The following is a 15,284-nucleotide window of genomic DNA, read 5'->3' as shown; positions in this document are numbered from 1 at the left end:
CCCTTGCTCAGCCGTCAATGGAATTCCCGAAACCTGCCGTTCTCCATAACTTCACCACGGCCCCGAACAACATGACCTTTACCACGCGGGATGCCGATGGAAACAGGGTTACTGTCGTTCTAGAAGACTACGACGCGCCTACTCCTCTTGGGCAGCGGGTAAAGAGGAGTGTAAAGGAAGCTGGAGTGAAGACCGCCAATTGCTGTCTTGGTTGTGTTTGCCGCACATGTTGTGGCATTTGAGCAGACCTTTGGAGAATATAGCCATTTAATGGCCTGTGGGAATTACGGACGACGCTCGTTCCTTGAATTCTTGGTACGAGTAGAGGCAGGTTGATCTATGCAGTACTATGTCTGGGGATTGTAGTTCTCTGCTCCGTGCGTTACCAACTTATGATTCCACTCTTTTACGTTTCCAACTTGTACTCTCTCTTTGAAAATTCTGCCTTGGCAAGTACACTTGCTAGATAAGGCTTGTGAAGCCTGTCATTAGTGTATCTACAGGCAAAGAGCTGAAGGCGAAGTACCTGTGGCTTGGAGAGCTGAAGCTTAGCGCGCCAAACAATACTTAACATGTTCGATTATACTTACCCCTGGCTACATAATTAGTCACAAATATCTGATCAATGATTTTTACTTCCATTTAATATCACAATGATGATTATAGTCGCCGATGACTGTAGTTCACAGCTTATTGGTCCTTCATACATACGATAAATGGATTGTCGTTGGGAGAGAGCTAGTGACTAAGATCCCAATCAACTGCAATTGATGGTGCAAGTACACTGTTCTTGATACGTCCAGCTGCATACAGCCTGCATGAGGCTGTGTAATTCCACATCGGATCCCTCGAATGACCCCGACTTCGTATGTTCTATGCGTCATCTTCTGCCTTTTACCATCTAACGCGCAGGTCTAGCGGTTGCCACGTTATCCACGAACAGAACTATTCAGTCCATGCTTTCGAAGTGCTAGTACCGACACATATGGTCGGCCATTCTACATACTAGTATTATCCCTGTGGTTTGTTTTTATATATTCGTGTTGAGCGAGCTAACACAACTTCCAGTGCGGTTGATCAATGTCACTACGAAGACCCTCGAGAACTTCGATGATGACACGAAACCGATACCTCCCTACGCAATTTTATCCCATACATGGGGACCAGATCATGAGGAGATATCGTATCAAGAACTTCAAAATGGCGCGGTAAAAAAGGGCCTGGGGAAGTACAAGTTCGACAAGTGCTGCGCTGAGGCTACCCACGATGGTCTCTCATACGCTTGGATCGACACCTGCTGCATCGACAAGACGAACTCGGCGGAGCTCAGTGAAGCAATTAACAGCATGTTTAAATGGTACAAGGATGCCCAAGTCTGCTACGCGTACCTCTGCGACGTTGACGAATACCCCTCAAAACCCCAAACCAACTTCCGTAAGAGCCGATGGTTTCAGCGGGGCTGGACTCTGCAAGAGCTTATCGCCCCTAAAATCGTACACTTTTTCGACAGAAAGTGGAATCATTTAGGACAAAAACGTGATCTTTCACTCACATTGGTTGAGGTCACCAAGATCCCTCGGGTGTTTCTACTGGGCATCATCCCGCTGCACGAGGCCAGTGTAGCACAGCGTATGTCTTGGGCGTCCGATCGTGTCACGAAACGCAAAGAGGATCTGGCTTACTGTCTACTTGGAATATTTGGCATTACCATGCCAATGATCTATGGTGAAGGGGACCAGGCGTTTATTCGACTCCAGGAAGAGATTACAAGGCACATCAACGATGACTCTATCCTCGCCTGGAATTTCCAAAATCCCGGTTCCATTGTAAAGTCAACAGTGGAAGAAGCTTCTGGCTGTGCCTTGGCCTCGAGTCCTTCAAGCTTTGCAAACAGTAGTCATATCGTACCTTGTGGTCCCAAAGGCATTCCCTTGAGGCCGCTGCAAACACTAGGTGGCTGCTTGCTGTTACAACGTCCCCTGCACACAGACTCACATGGCCAGTGCTTCGTCGTTCTCGAATGCCAACTCGACTATCAGGCGGATCAGGCTATTGGGATACCAGTCCAGAACAGACCTGTAGGCTACGACGACTACATAAGACTGCATGAACATCCGTCTGTTTTGCTACCTAGGTACATACCTGAATACAGCCCTTATGACGACCCCGGTGACATTCGGATTCTAAATAATCGATTCGGGACTCACCATGACGAGAATTCTCACAGTTTCTATATCGAAAATGCCCTCGAAAACAATCTGAAGCTTATACGAGTAACTCCTCGTAGCAGCTGGGACCGTGAGAGAGACATACTCATTCCCAACGAAGAGACGAGGTACGGCCAATCTCATCGCCTCTGGTTGAAGTTCCAGCATCAGCAGAATGGGGCAGAAGACTTTGTTCTCATTCTCGAACTTATACTCATGCAAATATATCAGCCTGAGGTCAGGTATCATGTTATGACATGTGACAAGGGAGCAGACCTGTCTGCAATCAAGCGGGACTTTTCCCATTTTAGCTTGCTCAATCTCAATAAGCATTCGGCCAGTAACGGTATCCTGGGCTTGAAGGCAACTGTCTCACGACAGAAAGTTGGGAAGAAGGACTTATTCGTCGTGAGACTATTGCCAAGTAAGAACAACCCCGACACATACAACGTGACGCGTGTGCTTCAGAGCCTCACACACGAGCATTTAACCAGAGTCGAGGAAATTCGGCGCCTCAAATCACGCTTCGAGCCTCTAGCTCGTAGGGCAGAGACTAAAGGGGAAGGGCATAATTCTCGGAAAGCGGATTCCCTACTGCCAAAAGACAAAACTACAACTTTAAATAGAAGGCTATCAAACATAACATTGAGAGCGGGAGCAGGAGGCAGAGAGATAGGTCTCACCCAGCCGAACATATCGAAAGAATTGTGCAACGTTCTCCCTTCGAAAACAAGAGCACCACAAGTACCCTTTGATGAGCATTTTGTTGAGAGAGCCGAGAAGATGACGGATAAGATGTTAAAACGAGTTCCTTTCGACGAGCAGCATAAGTACAACTCGGAGCCAGACCCGGTGAACAAATTCTCGTTGGTAGCGGCAAGGATAGGCGAAGCAATCCCCTTTCGCCAGCTCGCCAAGAAGGCCACCAACGTCCATATCGCGGCAGCAGACAAAAGTAATCTACTCACATCTGCAGTGCTGGGTAGGAACAGGCGAAACGTACAGGTGCTTCTTTCACTGGGCGTGGGCGTCGAGGAAGTCAACGCAACAGGCTATTCCGCGCTACACTATGCATGTATGCGAGGCCCTGTCGATATTGTGCGACTCCTACTCGAACATGGTGCGAACATAGAGAAGAAGAATATGCGGGAGTGGACGCCACTGATGCTGGCAGCGTCCCACGGTGAAGCTGAAATAGTTCAAGAGTTGGTCGACAGGGGTGCAAATATTTACGCGGTGTCCAGGACGAAACAAACGGCGCTCATGAAAGCGGCAGGATGCGGGCATAACACCGTGGTTAAAAAGTTGATCAAATACAAGGCTACTATCAAAGCGAAAGACAACCTGGGTAGAACAGCGTTGTTTCACGCCGCTGAGAAAGGGCATTGTGGCATTGTAGAGACATTGATCAAGGACGGGGCTAATTTGGAGGCAATGGATTACAAGGGTACCACAGCTTTGATGCTAGCAGCGTATCTCGGACAAGATGCTGTGGTAACTGTCCTGATCGAGAACGGGGCTGAAATCGAGAAGGAGGGCGTGCTGACGGCGCGAGCCTGTGCAATGTTTGGAGGACACTCGAGCACCGTCAACCTTCTCGATAACTTGGGTTCTAACGGCAATGGCCAACGAGTACCGGTTGGGTTTAGTGATAAGGCTACATATGGTGATGAGAGCAGTTAACCATGGGAGAATCTTAGTGCAAACAAGGGGGGCGTCTGGTATCAGAATTTCGGGGTTTACCGTACATAACTTTGTGATAGCTACGAATCGTGCCTTAACTATGGTCTGGTGCTAGTAAAAGTAATCTAGTCAGGCCGCTCTTGGCAAGCTAGTCTTATTCGGTCTAACTTCCCCTTTTCGACTATATTTACCCTACACTATATCACATAACGACCGATGCGTAGTGTTAATAAAGCAATAAAAAGGGCAAACAAGCCAACCGGCTTAAAGAGTACAACATAGCTGACACAGACTAAATATTTTTAACGTAAGATCTATTATGGTACTGTGGCATGAAGGATTCTTTAAAATCATCCCGAGTAGATCTTTACCCCTTTGTAATAACTTATCATAACACAAGATAACATCTCTAGCCCCCAAATGCCACAGTGACATAGGGGAAAGGCTTAATGGAACATTAGCAGTGCCCCTTGGAGTACGAGGGATGCTATACGAAAGGGCCAGCCTAGAAGCGTGGTATTGCTAGGTCAAGTAACCACTATTCAAAGAAACTGCATGGTACTGATCTTATTGCAATTCTAGGTATGGTATGGATCTTTAATCAATCGGATAATCAAGTTAAGCGTAACGATGGAATTAAACGGATCAGCGGCCCTATCTTAATGGTTGGTGGTTAAAAATAATTGTGAAAAAAGAACGTATAGACACAGCTAGTGATTTAGAGCGGAAAGTGTATCCCTTGTTGCTTCTCTACAATGCTGCCTGTGGTGGCGATGGCGAGGCACATTCAAGTAAACCTGTGTTTTGGTGGTCATAGCTCCCTGGCCCCCACCGTTACAGCTTACAGAGTTGGAGTGATTTGTTACAAATCTGTCGATCTTGAATATAATTATGCAAGTAATATATTTCGTACGGCCTTCAGCCAGAAGAGGCCCCACGATGTAAGCTGCTAAGATGAAAAGGGTCTATGTTTGTGTGCTACACAGCCTATAAATGCTACCTGCATGCCGTAAAAGTTATTTCCTCGAAGGTTGACTCCTCTCTGTTCATCGCGCTTATTTTGGGAAATGAGAAGGAGTTAGGTGAAACGCTCTTGTCCCTAATGGCACGTCAAACAGCAACATAAATAAAGAACGATCAGCTCCAAATTTGTTCCTCCAATTCTAAGTTTCGTGTATCGACCCGGCAGCAGCGACGTCCTGTATGCCACACTACACTCAAGGCTATCATTAAGACATCAAACTTTCTTTGTCATTATGGACACTGACTCAAACTCAGCTGACGTGTACCCCGTCTACATTGGAGTCTGGATAAACTGGTCTCGTGGGCAAGTCCTAGGAGCTACCCTCACGCTACCACGGCGTGAAGCCGACCTCTTTATTGCATTCACAGCATTCTTCATCGCTTTTGTAGCAACACGTGTCTGGAGACTTATGTGCTTTGCTATTCACCGATCCTGTTCTCAAGAGAGCGCACAAAATGCCTTATACCACCAACATCAGGTAAGAATCGATGAGTCCCAGTATCCTACCTTGTTTTTGTTTCGTTATTCAAATCCAATCACTAATCTGCGAACTGATTCCAGGCCATCTTACGCAATTCTTCAAACCCTGAGGACGGCCTTCGGTTGATCACATATGTCCTTCGGGCTAATAAAAAGTCGTCGGGACGCGTTTTCCCAATCTTTACGGCCGTGATAGCAACAATCTGTGTTCTCTCGTTCACGGTCGCTGGCGGCTTTTCTTCTTATATTTCTACGGCCGTGGGTACCGAGGTTCTCGTCAAAAGCATCAGCTGTGGAATATATCCTGCCATTCATCTTTTCGATGCTGAAAACCCTTCTATCGGCGCTTATCATGCAGATCACATTAGTAACGCAGCAAATTATGCCCAGCAATGCTATTCAAACGACAGCGGAGGTGTGTTAGATTGCGGGCGTTTTGTCACGAAACAGATTGCTGGCAAAATAGATAAGAAGGCGGCATGCCCCTTTCGCGATGATATATGTCGGAATGCTTCGTCGAATATACGTATAGATTCTGACTACCTAAGCAGTCATGATCATTTTGGACTCAATACACCGCCTAACAACAGGTTATTATGGAGATACGTCTATCACTGCGCGCCTTTAGTTACAGAAGGGTACACTAGCCACATTAACACCTCCATCGGACAAGCAACTGTGTATCATTACGGGAATATTACCGGTGTTGACGGAGATCTAGACTATATCCAAGTAGTCAAATCTCTAGAGGCACAAAATCTAGCTAACGAATTTATAGTGGGTTATTCGAACTTTGATTTACAGTACGTTGAATCTACACTGAGGTCAAATTAATACTCATTGTCACAAGACCATAAATCAACAGATAAAGTTCATCTGTATATAGCCACAGTGAAATTAGCCCGTAAAGGGGTTCAGATATCTTGCACTATGACAAGTGTCATTAACTGTCTACAAGCATCCCGGCCCCGATAATTGTTGAGCTTTTGCTGAAATAGGACTTGCAGAGCTTGTGGGGCGGCTACTCAAGATGGGAAGATCATTCCAAGTTCTGACTTCCTACCAATCGATGCCATTTTTCGAGGAGATGCAGATGTTGATATCTATTTTCTGTCAGGAAACGGAGTCACATTCTCTAAGAAGTCTAATGATCCGTGGTACCGGGTTGCATCTACATCAACAAACTTCAGTTTGCTTGGTGTGGATAACTTCCCATCCCTCCCTGCATATTACTCCTCGGAACCAGCGTCCCCGCTAGGCTGCACGAGTCAACATCAATTCTGCCACTCCGTATCTGGGAATCGAACATGTGGCCCTCTAGCTGGTGTATTTGATGCTGCAGCTGGTATGGCGGATTTGTTGGATACGACCTTCACCGACTTACAAGTCGGCAATGTGACAACAAAAGCAACAGCCCTCGCGACCTATTTTATACATGCTACGGCAGATTCACCTCTGTTATACTTGGTTGGACAGCTTGGGCCGACGAGCTTAGCCTCCCAGAGATATCTATCTAACGGGTTTCAATATTTCATGGAAACTGATCAATGGCAAAGTGATGTGGCACACTGGTGGAATATAGCGATGGCAGAACGCCAACAAGCAGTTCTGGCTCAAGCTTACTATACTTCCACCGACCCTGCCACGCTACCTCAATTTATAAACTTTACCGCGACAGAGCTGAAGAAGGTGTGCAATAGTCAGGTATGTGAATGTTTTTTTATCCTTCATACTTCAACTGCCATCACAGACAATTCTAAGAATCAATAGAAAATTCGAAGCACTGAATATGGTTCATTTAATCTTTTTGGTCTTATCTTCGTCTTTTCAGTAGGAGGATCTTTAATCGCCACGTCTTATTTACTAGAGCCTGTAGCTGCATTTCTATATGAAAAATGGGGATACAAAAAGTATGAGCAGCTTGAATGGACCAGTAATGCGACTCTACAGCTTCAACGTTTAGCACACGAAGAAGCCGGCTTCGCTACATGGTCCAACTGTACTGGGACAGCCCCCAAAACGGAGACAGGCGAGTTGCTGGGATCGTTGAACCTTACAGACCCTGACCACCCTGTTCTCAAACCAGCACCTCCTGAGACAAAGACCTCCCACAACGCCGATGTAGCTAGCGAGAGACCAGTTAATATGGGGAGACCGGATATGCCACAAACAGACAATGCAACAAGCCCAACTGTCACGTCAAGCAGCCTACCACTACCGTTCGCCCAGCCAACTCCCGTCGCATAGGTGAACAGCCAGCTATGCCAGAGTCACCATGCGGCGCCTAATATAACCAAAAAGCAACTTCGGAAAGATCTGAAACTAGCGAACACTTTCGTCGCAACAAATCTCTGATAAGATCGAGTATCAAAAATCTTGCTGGGGTTCAATCATGGAGCTCTGCATCAGCATCGTAACGGTTATACCTACCCCAATATGCAAAGAATCTGAACTCTCACGCTTTTAAACCCCCTTATACACATTTATCTTGGTTTATATTAGCTGAAATCGACTGTATCAAACCCCTAACTTTATTTTCTCACTGTTTATTTTTCCTTAAATGCAATAGAAGCACTTTTCTATTTAATATATATCCATTTCTTGTGCTCTGTTACACGTGCAACCTCTGTGCCAGCTGAATATGCAGTTCGCCTTACACTTCGGCCGTACGGGGGACCATTGCAGGCTGTTCATGACCTTCCAAGACATGCAGGCAATATTGGGCAATATTGGAAAGTGAGGTTATACAGACTTCGCTTCTTGAAACAGACCCCAGAGACCTAGGCGATCCGGGCTGGCAGACCAGTTGTATATAGAATCAAGTCAAGCCACCAACAGCCAAGAAGGAGTTGGTTGGTCAAGGGTTCATACAGCCCTAGTTGATCATTATACGATTGTGAATAGCATCAAGTTCCAAGCCCAGATCTCTGCCCTTAATATACCCACCATACAACTTACCATATGAGTTCCTTCTATATGGTATATTAATTAACAGTTGATATATATTCATCGTTTTACTTTCTGGGTTAAGGTTATTGCTATATTTCTATGTTTAGTTTAGAGAAAACTATAATATAATCGGTTTTCAGCTGCTATGGCCAGCGTATACGCGCTACTTACCGCTAATTCCCTTATCACAAGATGATAGAGCGGAGAGAAATAGAGTAGAGGTATTGACGGTCGCCTAAAAAACCACTACTCACCTTTTTTTTTAAACCTCTTTTTTCTTAATAAAACCTAGTTGTTTAATCTTTAGTAGTTTTATCTAAACTTTAATCTTCTTTACATTTATAAGTAACACATCCCATTCGCATTCTCCGACTAGTACTCCAAGGTTAGAACCACAGCTAAGATAATTATCACGATATAAACCCCCTAGCTCTAGGCTATGAAACTCTCTCCGATCACAAGACTTAGCCCGGAGCCGCCACATTTGGTTGCTGGGATTGACCCACATTCAGATGTAATAAGCAGTTATCTAGGAGCCTTACAATTCACATTTTTCTACTATACAAAACTGTTGTAGGTAAGTAAACGAAACCGTAAGCTAATATATAGAAAGTAAACGGGTTTAGATATTGATGTTTGGCTATACTAAAAGGTATGATTCCATATTAAAAGTAATATGCTTAACAATAAGTAGGTGGTAAAGATTGTCAAAGGGGATCGAAAGGATTGGTTCAACTTCGAATTCTCCCAAAGCCCTAAGAAAGCTTCATGAGAACATCCCAGACCGACTGGCCCTTCTGCGTCTTGATCTTCGGAAAACCCGCCTCCAGCTTGGCTACCTTGTCTGCCAGGGCTTGATCGTCACCGTCACCGCCAATTCTGCCGCCTTGTGACGAGTCCGCGCCGACGTACCAAGTAACGCACCCGTAGTCCTCGCTGTCCTCGACAACGCCGCCGCCGAACGCCTGGATGGTCCCGCCATCTCTTTCAAAATCGCATTGGACCAGGATCGCCTCAATTGTCGAATAGCACCAGTCGTCCTCGCCGATGGGGACATCCGCCTTGGGTCTACATCCGCCTTGATCCTGGGCCCAGGTCACAGACTGGATCATGTAACCGGGGCCTCGGAACACGAGCCCGCGAGTGTCATCAGGCTCTAGCACATCTCTGGAATAGCACATTGTCTTCGCGACCTTCTCGGCCTCGGGATTGGTGAAGCTCTCCCACCGACCGCTGTCGTTATGGTCACGGAAACAGTATGGCGTGTGGTCTGGATCGATAGGTTGGGTTGGTAGTGGCGGATCAGCGGTGTCGGTGGGACGAGACACAGTCATGGTTGTCGTGCTCGTAGGGCGAGGCGTGGTCGTGGGCTGGCTGCCCGAGCCCTGACACGGGTAAATGGATCCGTCGTCGTCGTCGATGCAGCCTGTGCCGGACCCGTTGATGCCCCCCTTGCCCACGTTGCCTCCCGAGTTGCTGTCGGCTCCAGTGTAGCCTGAGACGCCCATGCCTTCTTCATCGGCGGTGTCGACGTTGGGAATCAGATCTTCGTCGAGCGCGCAAAACTCGTCCTCGTCATCCTCGTCGTCGTCGTCGTCATCGTCATCATCATCGCCTTCACCGGGATCACAGTCTTCTCCTTCGCACCCGCCGGTATCGCAGTTCGGCCCTGTGCATCCGCCGGTATTACAGCCCGTTCCGGTACATGGATCAGTGCCGCACGCGGGTCCCACGCAATCTCCGGGACCGCAAATAGGCCCCTCACAACCTCCGGGGCGGTGGCAGAATAAGCCGAGACAGCCACCACCGTGCCTGCAAAGGAGGCCTGCGCAATCACCACCGTGGTCACAGTGGTCACCTTCGCAGTCGCCACCGTGATCGCATTTATCACCTTGACACCCTCCACCCCTTTTACATTTGGGTCCTTTGCATGAGCCACCCCCGGTACAATACAGCCCAATACAGTCGCCACCACGCACGCAATCGTCGTCGTCGCAGTCTTCACCTTTGGTGCAGTCTGGTCCATGGCAGGGTAAAGGGCATATATTTTGCGTGCAATCGTCGTCGTCATCGTCGTCGCCGCCGCCTGATCCCTCGTCGTCATCGTCGTTCTCCGGAGGTGGCGGGGGTCCGGGGGCTGGTCCTGGGCCGATCACAACAGGAGGATGCTTCGGATCAATGCCGTCACAGAATACCCAGCAGGGGGCATCGGTCGGCCTGGGCACCGGGAACGTGATAGCTGGGAATGTTATGACTGTGCCACCACATATGTCGCCACACGACCACGGAGGCACCGGGATCTCTGTCATGTTCGAACTAGGTGTGACAGTCGTGATAGCCTCGTCTTCTGGGTCGTATGTCACGGGGTTCCAGTCAAATGTAGCGTTGATCAAGGCTGGCGGGGTGACCGTTACGACGCCCAGGCCTGGTACGTTGGTGACGAGAGGCGGTGGCTGTAGCGGCGGGAACGTGATGGCTGGGAAGTCGAAGACGCAAGGCGGCGTGCATGCTACGGTCATAGGGCCCTTACCATCTGGCTGGGCCTCTGGCCATAGCCAGATAGTCTGGGACAGAGTAATAGTCGCGCCCGGCTCGTTGCCCTCATCCAGGCTCCCGTCGGCGTCGCCCAGCCAGCCGTTAATCGAAGACACGTTGCTACGCGGGCTATTATGCACCATTGCGTCTACCCTAGCGCCCGGACTAGTAACCATGTCTTCGGTGCCCACAGTCGCCAGATTGTATATATAGATATTCCTATCCCCGGAAAGATATAAGATCTTCTCTTGACAGTCTATCTGGCTCAAACAGTGTTGGGCGTACTTCTGAAACCAGCTATACAAGCCGGCCCCATAGATGAGGACGTTGGACGACTGCTCAATCATGACGCCCCAGGCCATGCAAGAACCGGGTGTCCCGCTTCGGCAGTCAGAAAACCGCGGATCTCCTGTAAAGAGTCCGACAGACTTTTCAAACGGTTTGGGCGCGGGAGGGCTGCTCTGAAAGTAGGGAGACTCCGTTTGTATCATTCCTAAGAAAAGATTATTGGCGCCTCGGATCTTGTATTGGTATAGGACGTTGTGTTCCGAGGCGGACGCGTAGAGCCACGTCGGATGCGTCGACTCGATTAGAATGCCTCGAGCAGAGTAGACATCGATCTGGACACCAGAATTCGTCTCCAAGTCATGATCTGCGACCCAACTGCGGTTCGTCTCGGGTTAGCTGTGCGGCCCCATGTTTTCAAAGGTGGTGAGGATATACATACGCCCAGATGTTCTCGAAATACCCACTGGCAAATGGGGTGATATGAAACAGCATGCTAGAGGCAATGCAATCGGTATTGACCGCCCCGGTCAACCTTGGACAGTCATCCGATATGAGGTTCGAGCCGAGATTGCCTCCCACCCGAAAGTGCGTATCCCACATACCTGCACTGCCGGCCGCGTCCGCTCTCAAGTTCCATTCTACCAAGATGGCGCCGGCCATGGGGCCCTCCACCTGGAAGAGTATGTCGGAGATCTCGACGTTTCCGGACTCGCCCTTCTCCCCAACCTGAACCAAGACGAGCGGCTTGGTCATGTCGCTAAACTTGTCGCCGGCGGCGGTGATGGCACTCCAAGCTTCACCGACAATCTTGACACCTGATACGACCTTGATTGTGTCAGTGACGCGGTATACGCCTGCGGGCACAAACACATAGCCAGGCGACCCGAACAGAGTCTGGAGACATTTTGTGTCGTCGCTTACGCCGTCACCTTGAAATTTGAAAAATTATTAGCTATGTTTCGCTGTTAGGTGTCAACATGTATTGAAACTTACCTTTGCAGCCACTTGACAGGGCATTCCTAAACGACGCCGCGGGCACATCTTCGTATTGTGGCTTCTGCTTGCTAAAATATTTGCCGTCTGGCCCGAGCAGGCCAGCTGGTTTTCTGCGCACGGGCTTCGCAGCTTCGCCCCGAACCTGTCGGCCGGTAGGGCTGTCCTTACTGGCGACGATGCCCCAGATCCACGAGTCCACCTTGGTGCCGCCGGCGAGGATCGTCTCGCCAGTGGTCTGCCTCACGGCCACGGCGGAGCCGCTGAAGTCAACGTTATCCAGAGTCATCTGGGCGTAGCCGTCGCTTGCTATAAAGGGATTAGTCCGGATCCCGGTGGTGGCGCTGATGGTGCTGTCGAGCAGCAGGTAGGCAAACGTCTGTTGCGGAGCCGCGGTGTTCTTGAGGTCCTGATTGATAAGGTCGATGCCCGTCGTCGCGCCCGTGATTTGAATGTTCTGCCATAGGAAAGTCCAGTCCCAGATGGCCTGGATCGCAGTGCGAGAGTTTTCAAAGGTGAGGTCCTTGATGGTGAACTGCTGATTTCCTGCGCGCAGGCCGACGTAGCCGCCGTGGAAGTTCAGGCCCGTGATCAAGCCGCCGCTGCCGTTCTCCATAAAGACTCCCACATGGCCGCGCGAGCTCGGCTTCATGTACAGGTCAATGTTCTGCAACGAGGTTGCCTGCGCCACCTGCCAGTGCAGACAGGCCGGGCCCGGTGCCGGGACTCCGATCGGGTTATCAGGCGTGTTACGGATATCGATGATGAAGTTGCGGACTTGCCGCATAAAATTGTTCTGGTTCACGTACCAACTCGCTCCACCCGCCCCCGGAATATAGTGATCCGAGCTTAAAACACCTAAGCCTTGGAACGAAGGGGCAGCAATGATGACGGGTCGCTCGATCGGATCACCAACCAGAAGCGTCTGGAAGTACATTTCGATAGTGGAGCTGACGAGGTAGTTTCCGGGGGGGAAGTAGATGACCAGAGGCATCACAGACGTCGATGCGCACTTCAGATCATCTCCTCCGCACCGATCTTGATCTGCGATACAGTCCTGGATGGCCTTGGTATCATCAGTCACGCCGTCGCCCTTGGCATGGCAGTCATCAATCGCATGCTTGTAAACTTGATATGACAGGCCGGCAGGATTGAAAGGGCTGCGCCCCTTAGGGCTTATAGCCGCATACCAGTATGACGTTGCTGCTCTTTTATGGTTGTTGCCCGTCCCGTTTGACTTCGGTAGAGGCCATGTGTATTCAAGATTACCGTTCTGAGCATCGAATTCGGCTAGAAGGGCGGCTGCCTCTTTGACCTCATTGCTAATGGGATTGTAATCCCCCGCCGTGGGCTTTGGTACTGTGTCGTTCAGGGATACGACTCGCGCCGCACTCGGTCCTTCTTTATGATTTATTCTGGGATGAGCTAGTTTGCGCGAGTTAGACGCCAATATTTCGGGAGAGACTTTGTCGATCAAGGTCCGAGCATTGTTTATCTCGGCTGCCGATACTTGTCGCCCGCGGAGCTGGTAAACACTGCGAGGGATGAGTCTGCTTCCCTCCAGTTGGTTCACCGGATTGTATATCCAAAGAGGCTCGGGTACTGCCGTTGCTGCTGCTGTTGCTGTTGGGGCACCGAACGCAGATCGCCCCGGCGTCGGCCGTGAAGAGATTGCCGCAGGGTGAATGGTGTCATCCGGAATCGGCTCTGACGTATTTCCGATAATACTTTCAATCATCTCCAACGCAGGGGCTTTTGGCCGGCGAGGAACCAGGTCACGCTTCTGAGGGATCGAAGTGGGCTTTGTTCTCTGGAAAATCCGGGTCTTTCCCTTCTCGTCTACAACCCATGCCCTGGATGTCGTTGGCGCAGCCTGTGTGGTTGTGGATAAGAAAAACACACCAACGAAAGGGTCCTTAGAGTCTTGGTTCGAACCTGCTGGCGCACTCTTGATCTTGTGGGCTCGTATAACTGCTGCTCGGAGGCTGGAAAGGGCTCTAGCTTGCCAATCCTGTTCGCTGGGGTTTTTCCCAAGGTTGACGTTTTGTCCAAAGGCTGCCTGGATCGCTGCCGCTCCTGCACCACACGCTGCAGACTGTGGAGTACAGATAACCTCTGCCTCGACACCTCCATTGTTGAAGCCACGTCCTCCTTCGATCCAACTGTGTCATGAATTAGCTTCAGTAGGCAATCACCTATGCCAACACGCAACATACCTGGCCGATGGGAACTCGTCGCATGTGTAAACCAGACCGCTGAACAAGTTCTTTGTCGGGTCAGTTGGGTCTGGTGGTCCCAGGATGATTTGGGGTTGCTTGTCGACACTTGAGACTGGAAGAGTAAAATATTTGCTGTACAGGGTGCGGATACCCGTGGTTGACCCTATGTCCTTGCAGTCGTTCGGATACCCGTTCTTGTTGTACAGGGACGGGTTTTTCTTAGATTTGTTCTCACACGTCCCGGATCGACGAGCTTCATTATTTGCCTGGCCCGTAATGTCGACATGCAGTTTCATGAGACCGTTATTGTCAAATTTCCAGTCGCCTTGGTTCTGAATGTGGTTGGCTATATTCTTACAAATAAAGGGCATAAACGCGCAGTTGTAGACGAGGGTAGGGATAGACCTCCCATCAATGACTGTTGTCGTGGTAGCAGTTCCAGAGGTGGTGACCGTGACCGTTCCCGAGGGCGGGTCAGAGCGAACAGTATAGGAAACCCCATTTCCATTGCCCTCTGGATACCACAATGTTGTTCCAGGGGCCACAGATGTCGTGAACTGGTTATACTGACTGGCGGCCGGAGTGAAAAGAATACAATACAGAAGAGTACTAATTATACGTGACATTGAACCTCGATGTGAAGCCATGTTACAGGGCTAGAGGCAGATCAAGGCAGTCTCCCTTGATTATCCCAGTTTGACTCTTATCCATGATCACGCTCGTCAGACTTATATATAAATTTTCTTCAGTCTACAAATGGCATGTCATGTTCGCATCTTCCGACCCAACTCTCCGAGGTCAACGCCACGGTTGAGATATCATAACACTACTTGCCTAGCTGTAAGCTACAACCCTGCAATCAGAGATCAAGTTTGAAGTTGCAACATAAGGTTGCCGGGATTTGCT

At 49.4% G+C, this 15,284-nt stretch overlaps 3 protein-coding genes across 3 annotated transcripts; 2 read left to right on the top strand and 1 right to left on the bottom strand.

Annotated features, from left to right (window-relative positions):
• Window positions 1–659: 659 nt before the first annotated feature.
• On the top strand, window positions 660–4,221 carry F5B22DRAFT_616614 (uncharacterized protein). The gene is made up of 3 exons (XM_047975600.1): window positions 660–866; window positions 919–1,008; window positions 1,069–4,221. Coding segments are annotated over exons 2-3 (2,823 nt in total). The 5' UTR covers window positions 660–866; window positions 919–1,007; the 3' UTR covers window positions 3,891–4,221.
• Window positions 4,222–5,146: 925 nt separating this feature from the next.
• F5B22DRAFT_638000 (uncharacterized protein) lies at window positions 5,147–7,641 on the top strand (the record flags this gene model as incomplete). The annotated part of the gene is made up of 4 exons (XM_047977520.1): window positions 5,147–5,392; window positions 5,476–6,218; window positions 6,402–7,098; window positions 7,165–7,641. The coding sequence occupies 4 exons, from the start codon at window positions 5,147–5,149 to the stop codon at window positions 7,639–7,641; spliced, it is 2,163 nt and encodes a 720-aa protein (XP_047828491.1).
• A 1,308-nt stretch (window positions 7,642–8,949) lies between these two features.
• F5B22DRAFT_616607 (pectate lyase superfamily protein-domain-containing protein) lies at window positions 8,950–15,274 on the bottom strand. The gene is made up of 4 exons (XM_047975599.1): window positions 14,376–15,274; window positions 12,160–14,321; window positions 11,606–12,095; window positions 8,950–11,541 (listed from the first exon to the last, which is right to left on the bottom strand). Exons 1-4 carry the CDS (start codon window positions 15,023–15,025, stop codon window positions 9,099–9,101), a joined length of 5,745 nt encoding a protein of 1,914 aa, XP_047828490.1. The 5' UTR covers window positions 15,026–15,274; the 3' UTR covers window positions 8,950–9,098.
• Between the last annotated feature and the right edge of the window lie 10 nt (window positions 15,275–15,284).

The sequence above is a fragment of the Xylaria bambusicola genome (genome assembly GCF_022495145.1).
Source record: "Xylaria bambusicola strain CBS 139988 unplaced genomic scaffold F5B22scaffold_38, whole genome shotgun sequence".
Classification (NCBI taxonomy): domain Eukaryota; kingdom Fungi; phylum Ascomycota; class Sordariomycetes; order Xylariales; family Xylariaceae; genus Xylaria; species Xylaria bambusicola.
This window is presented reverse-complemented; position numbering and strand designations above follow the sequence as displayed.

What these genes read in the sequence shown, in the direction of transcription:
- F5B22DRAFT_616607 (XM_047975599.1), bottom strand. Translation starts at nt 15,025, where the DNA reads ATGGCTTCACATCGAGGTTCAATGTCACGTATAATTAGTACTCTTCTG. An exon ending in CCTGTCAAGTGGCTGCAAAG is followed by an intron (nt 12,096 to 12,159) that starts GTAAGTTTCAAT and finishes TCAAATTTCAAG; the next exon opens with GTGACGGCGTAAGCGACGAC. An exon ending in TATTTCGAGAACATCTGGGC is followed by an intron (nt 11,542 to 11,605) that starts GTATGTATATCC and finishes GACGAACCGCAG; the next exon opens with TTGGGTCGCAGATCATGACT.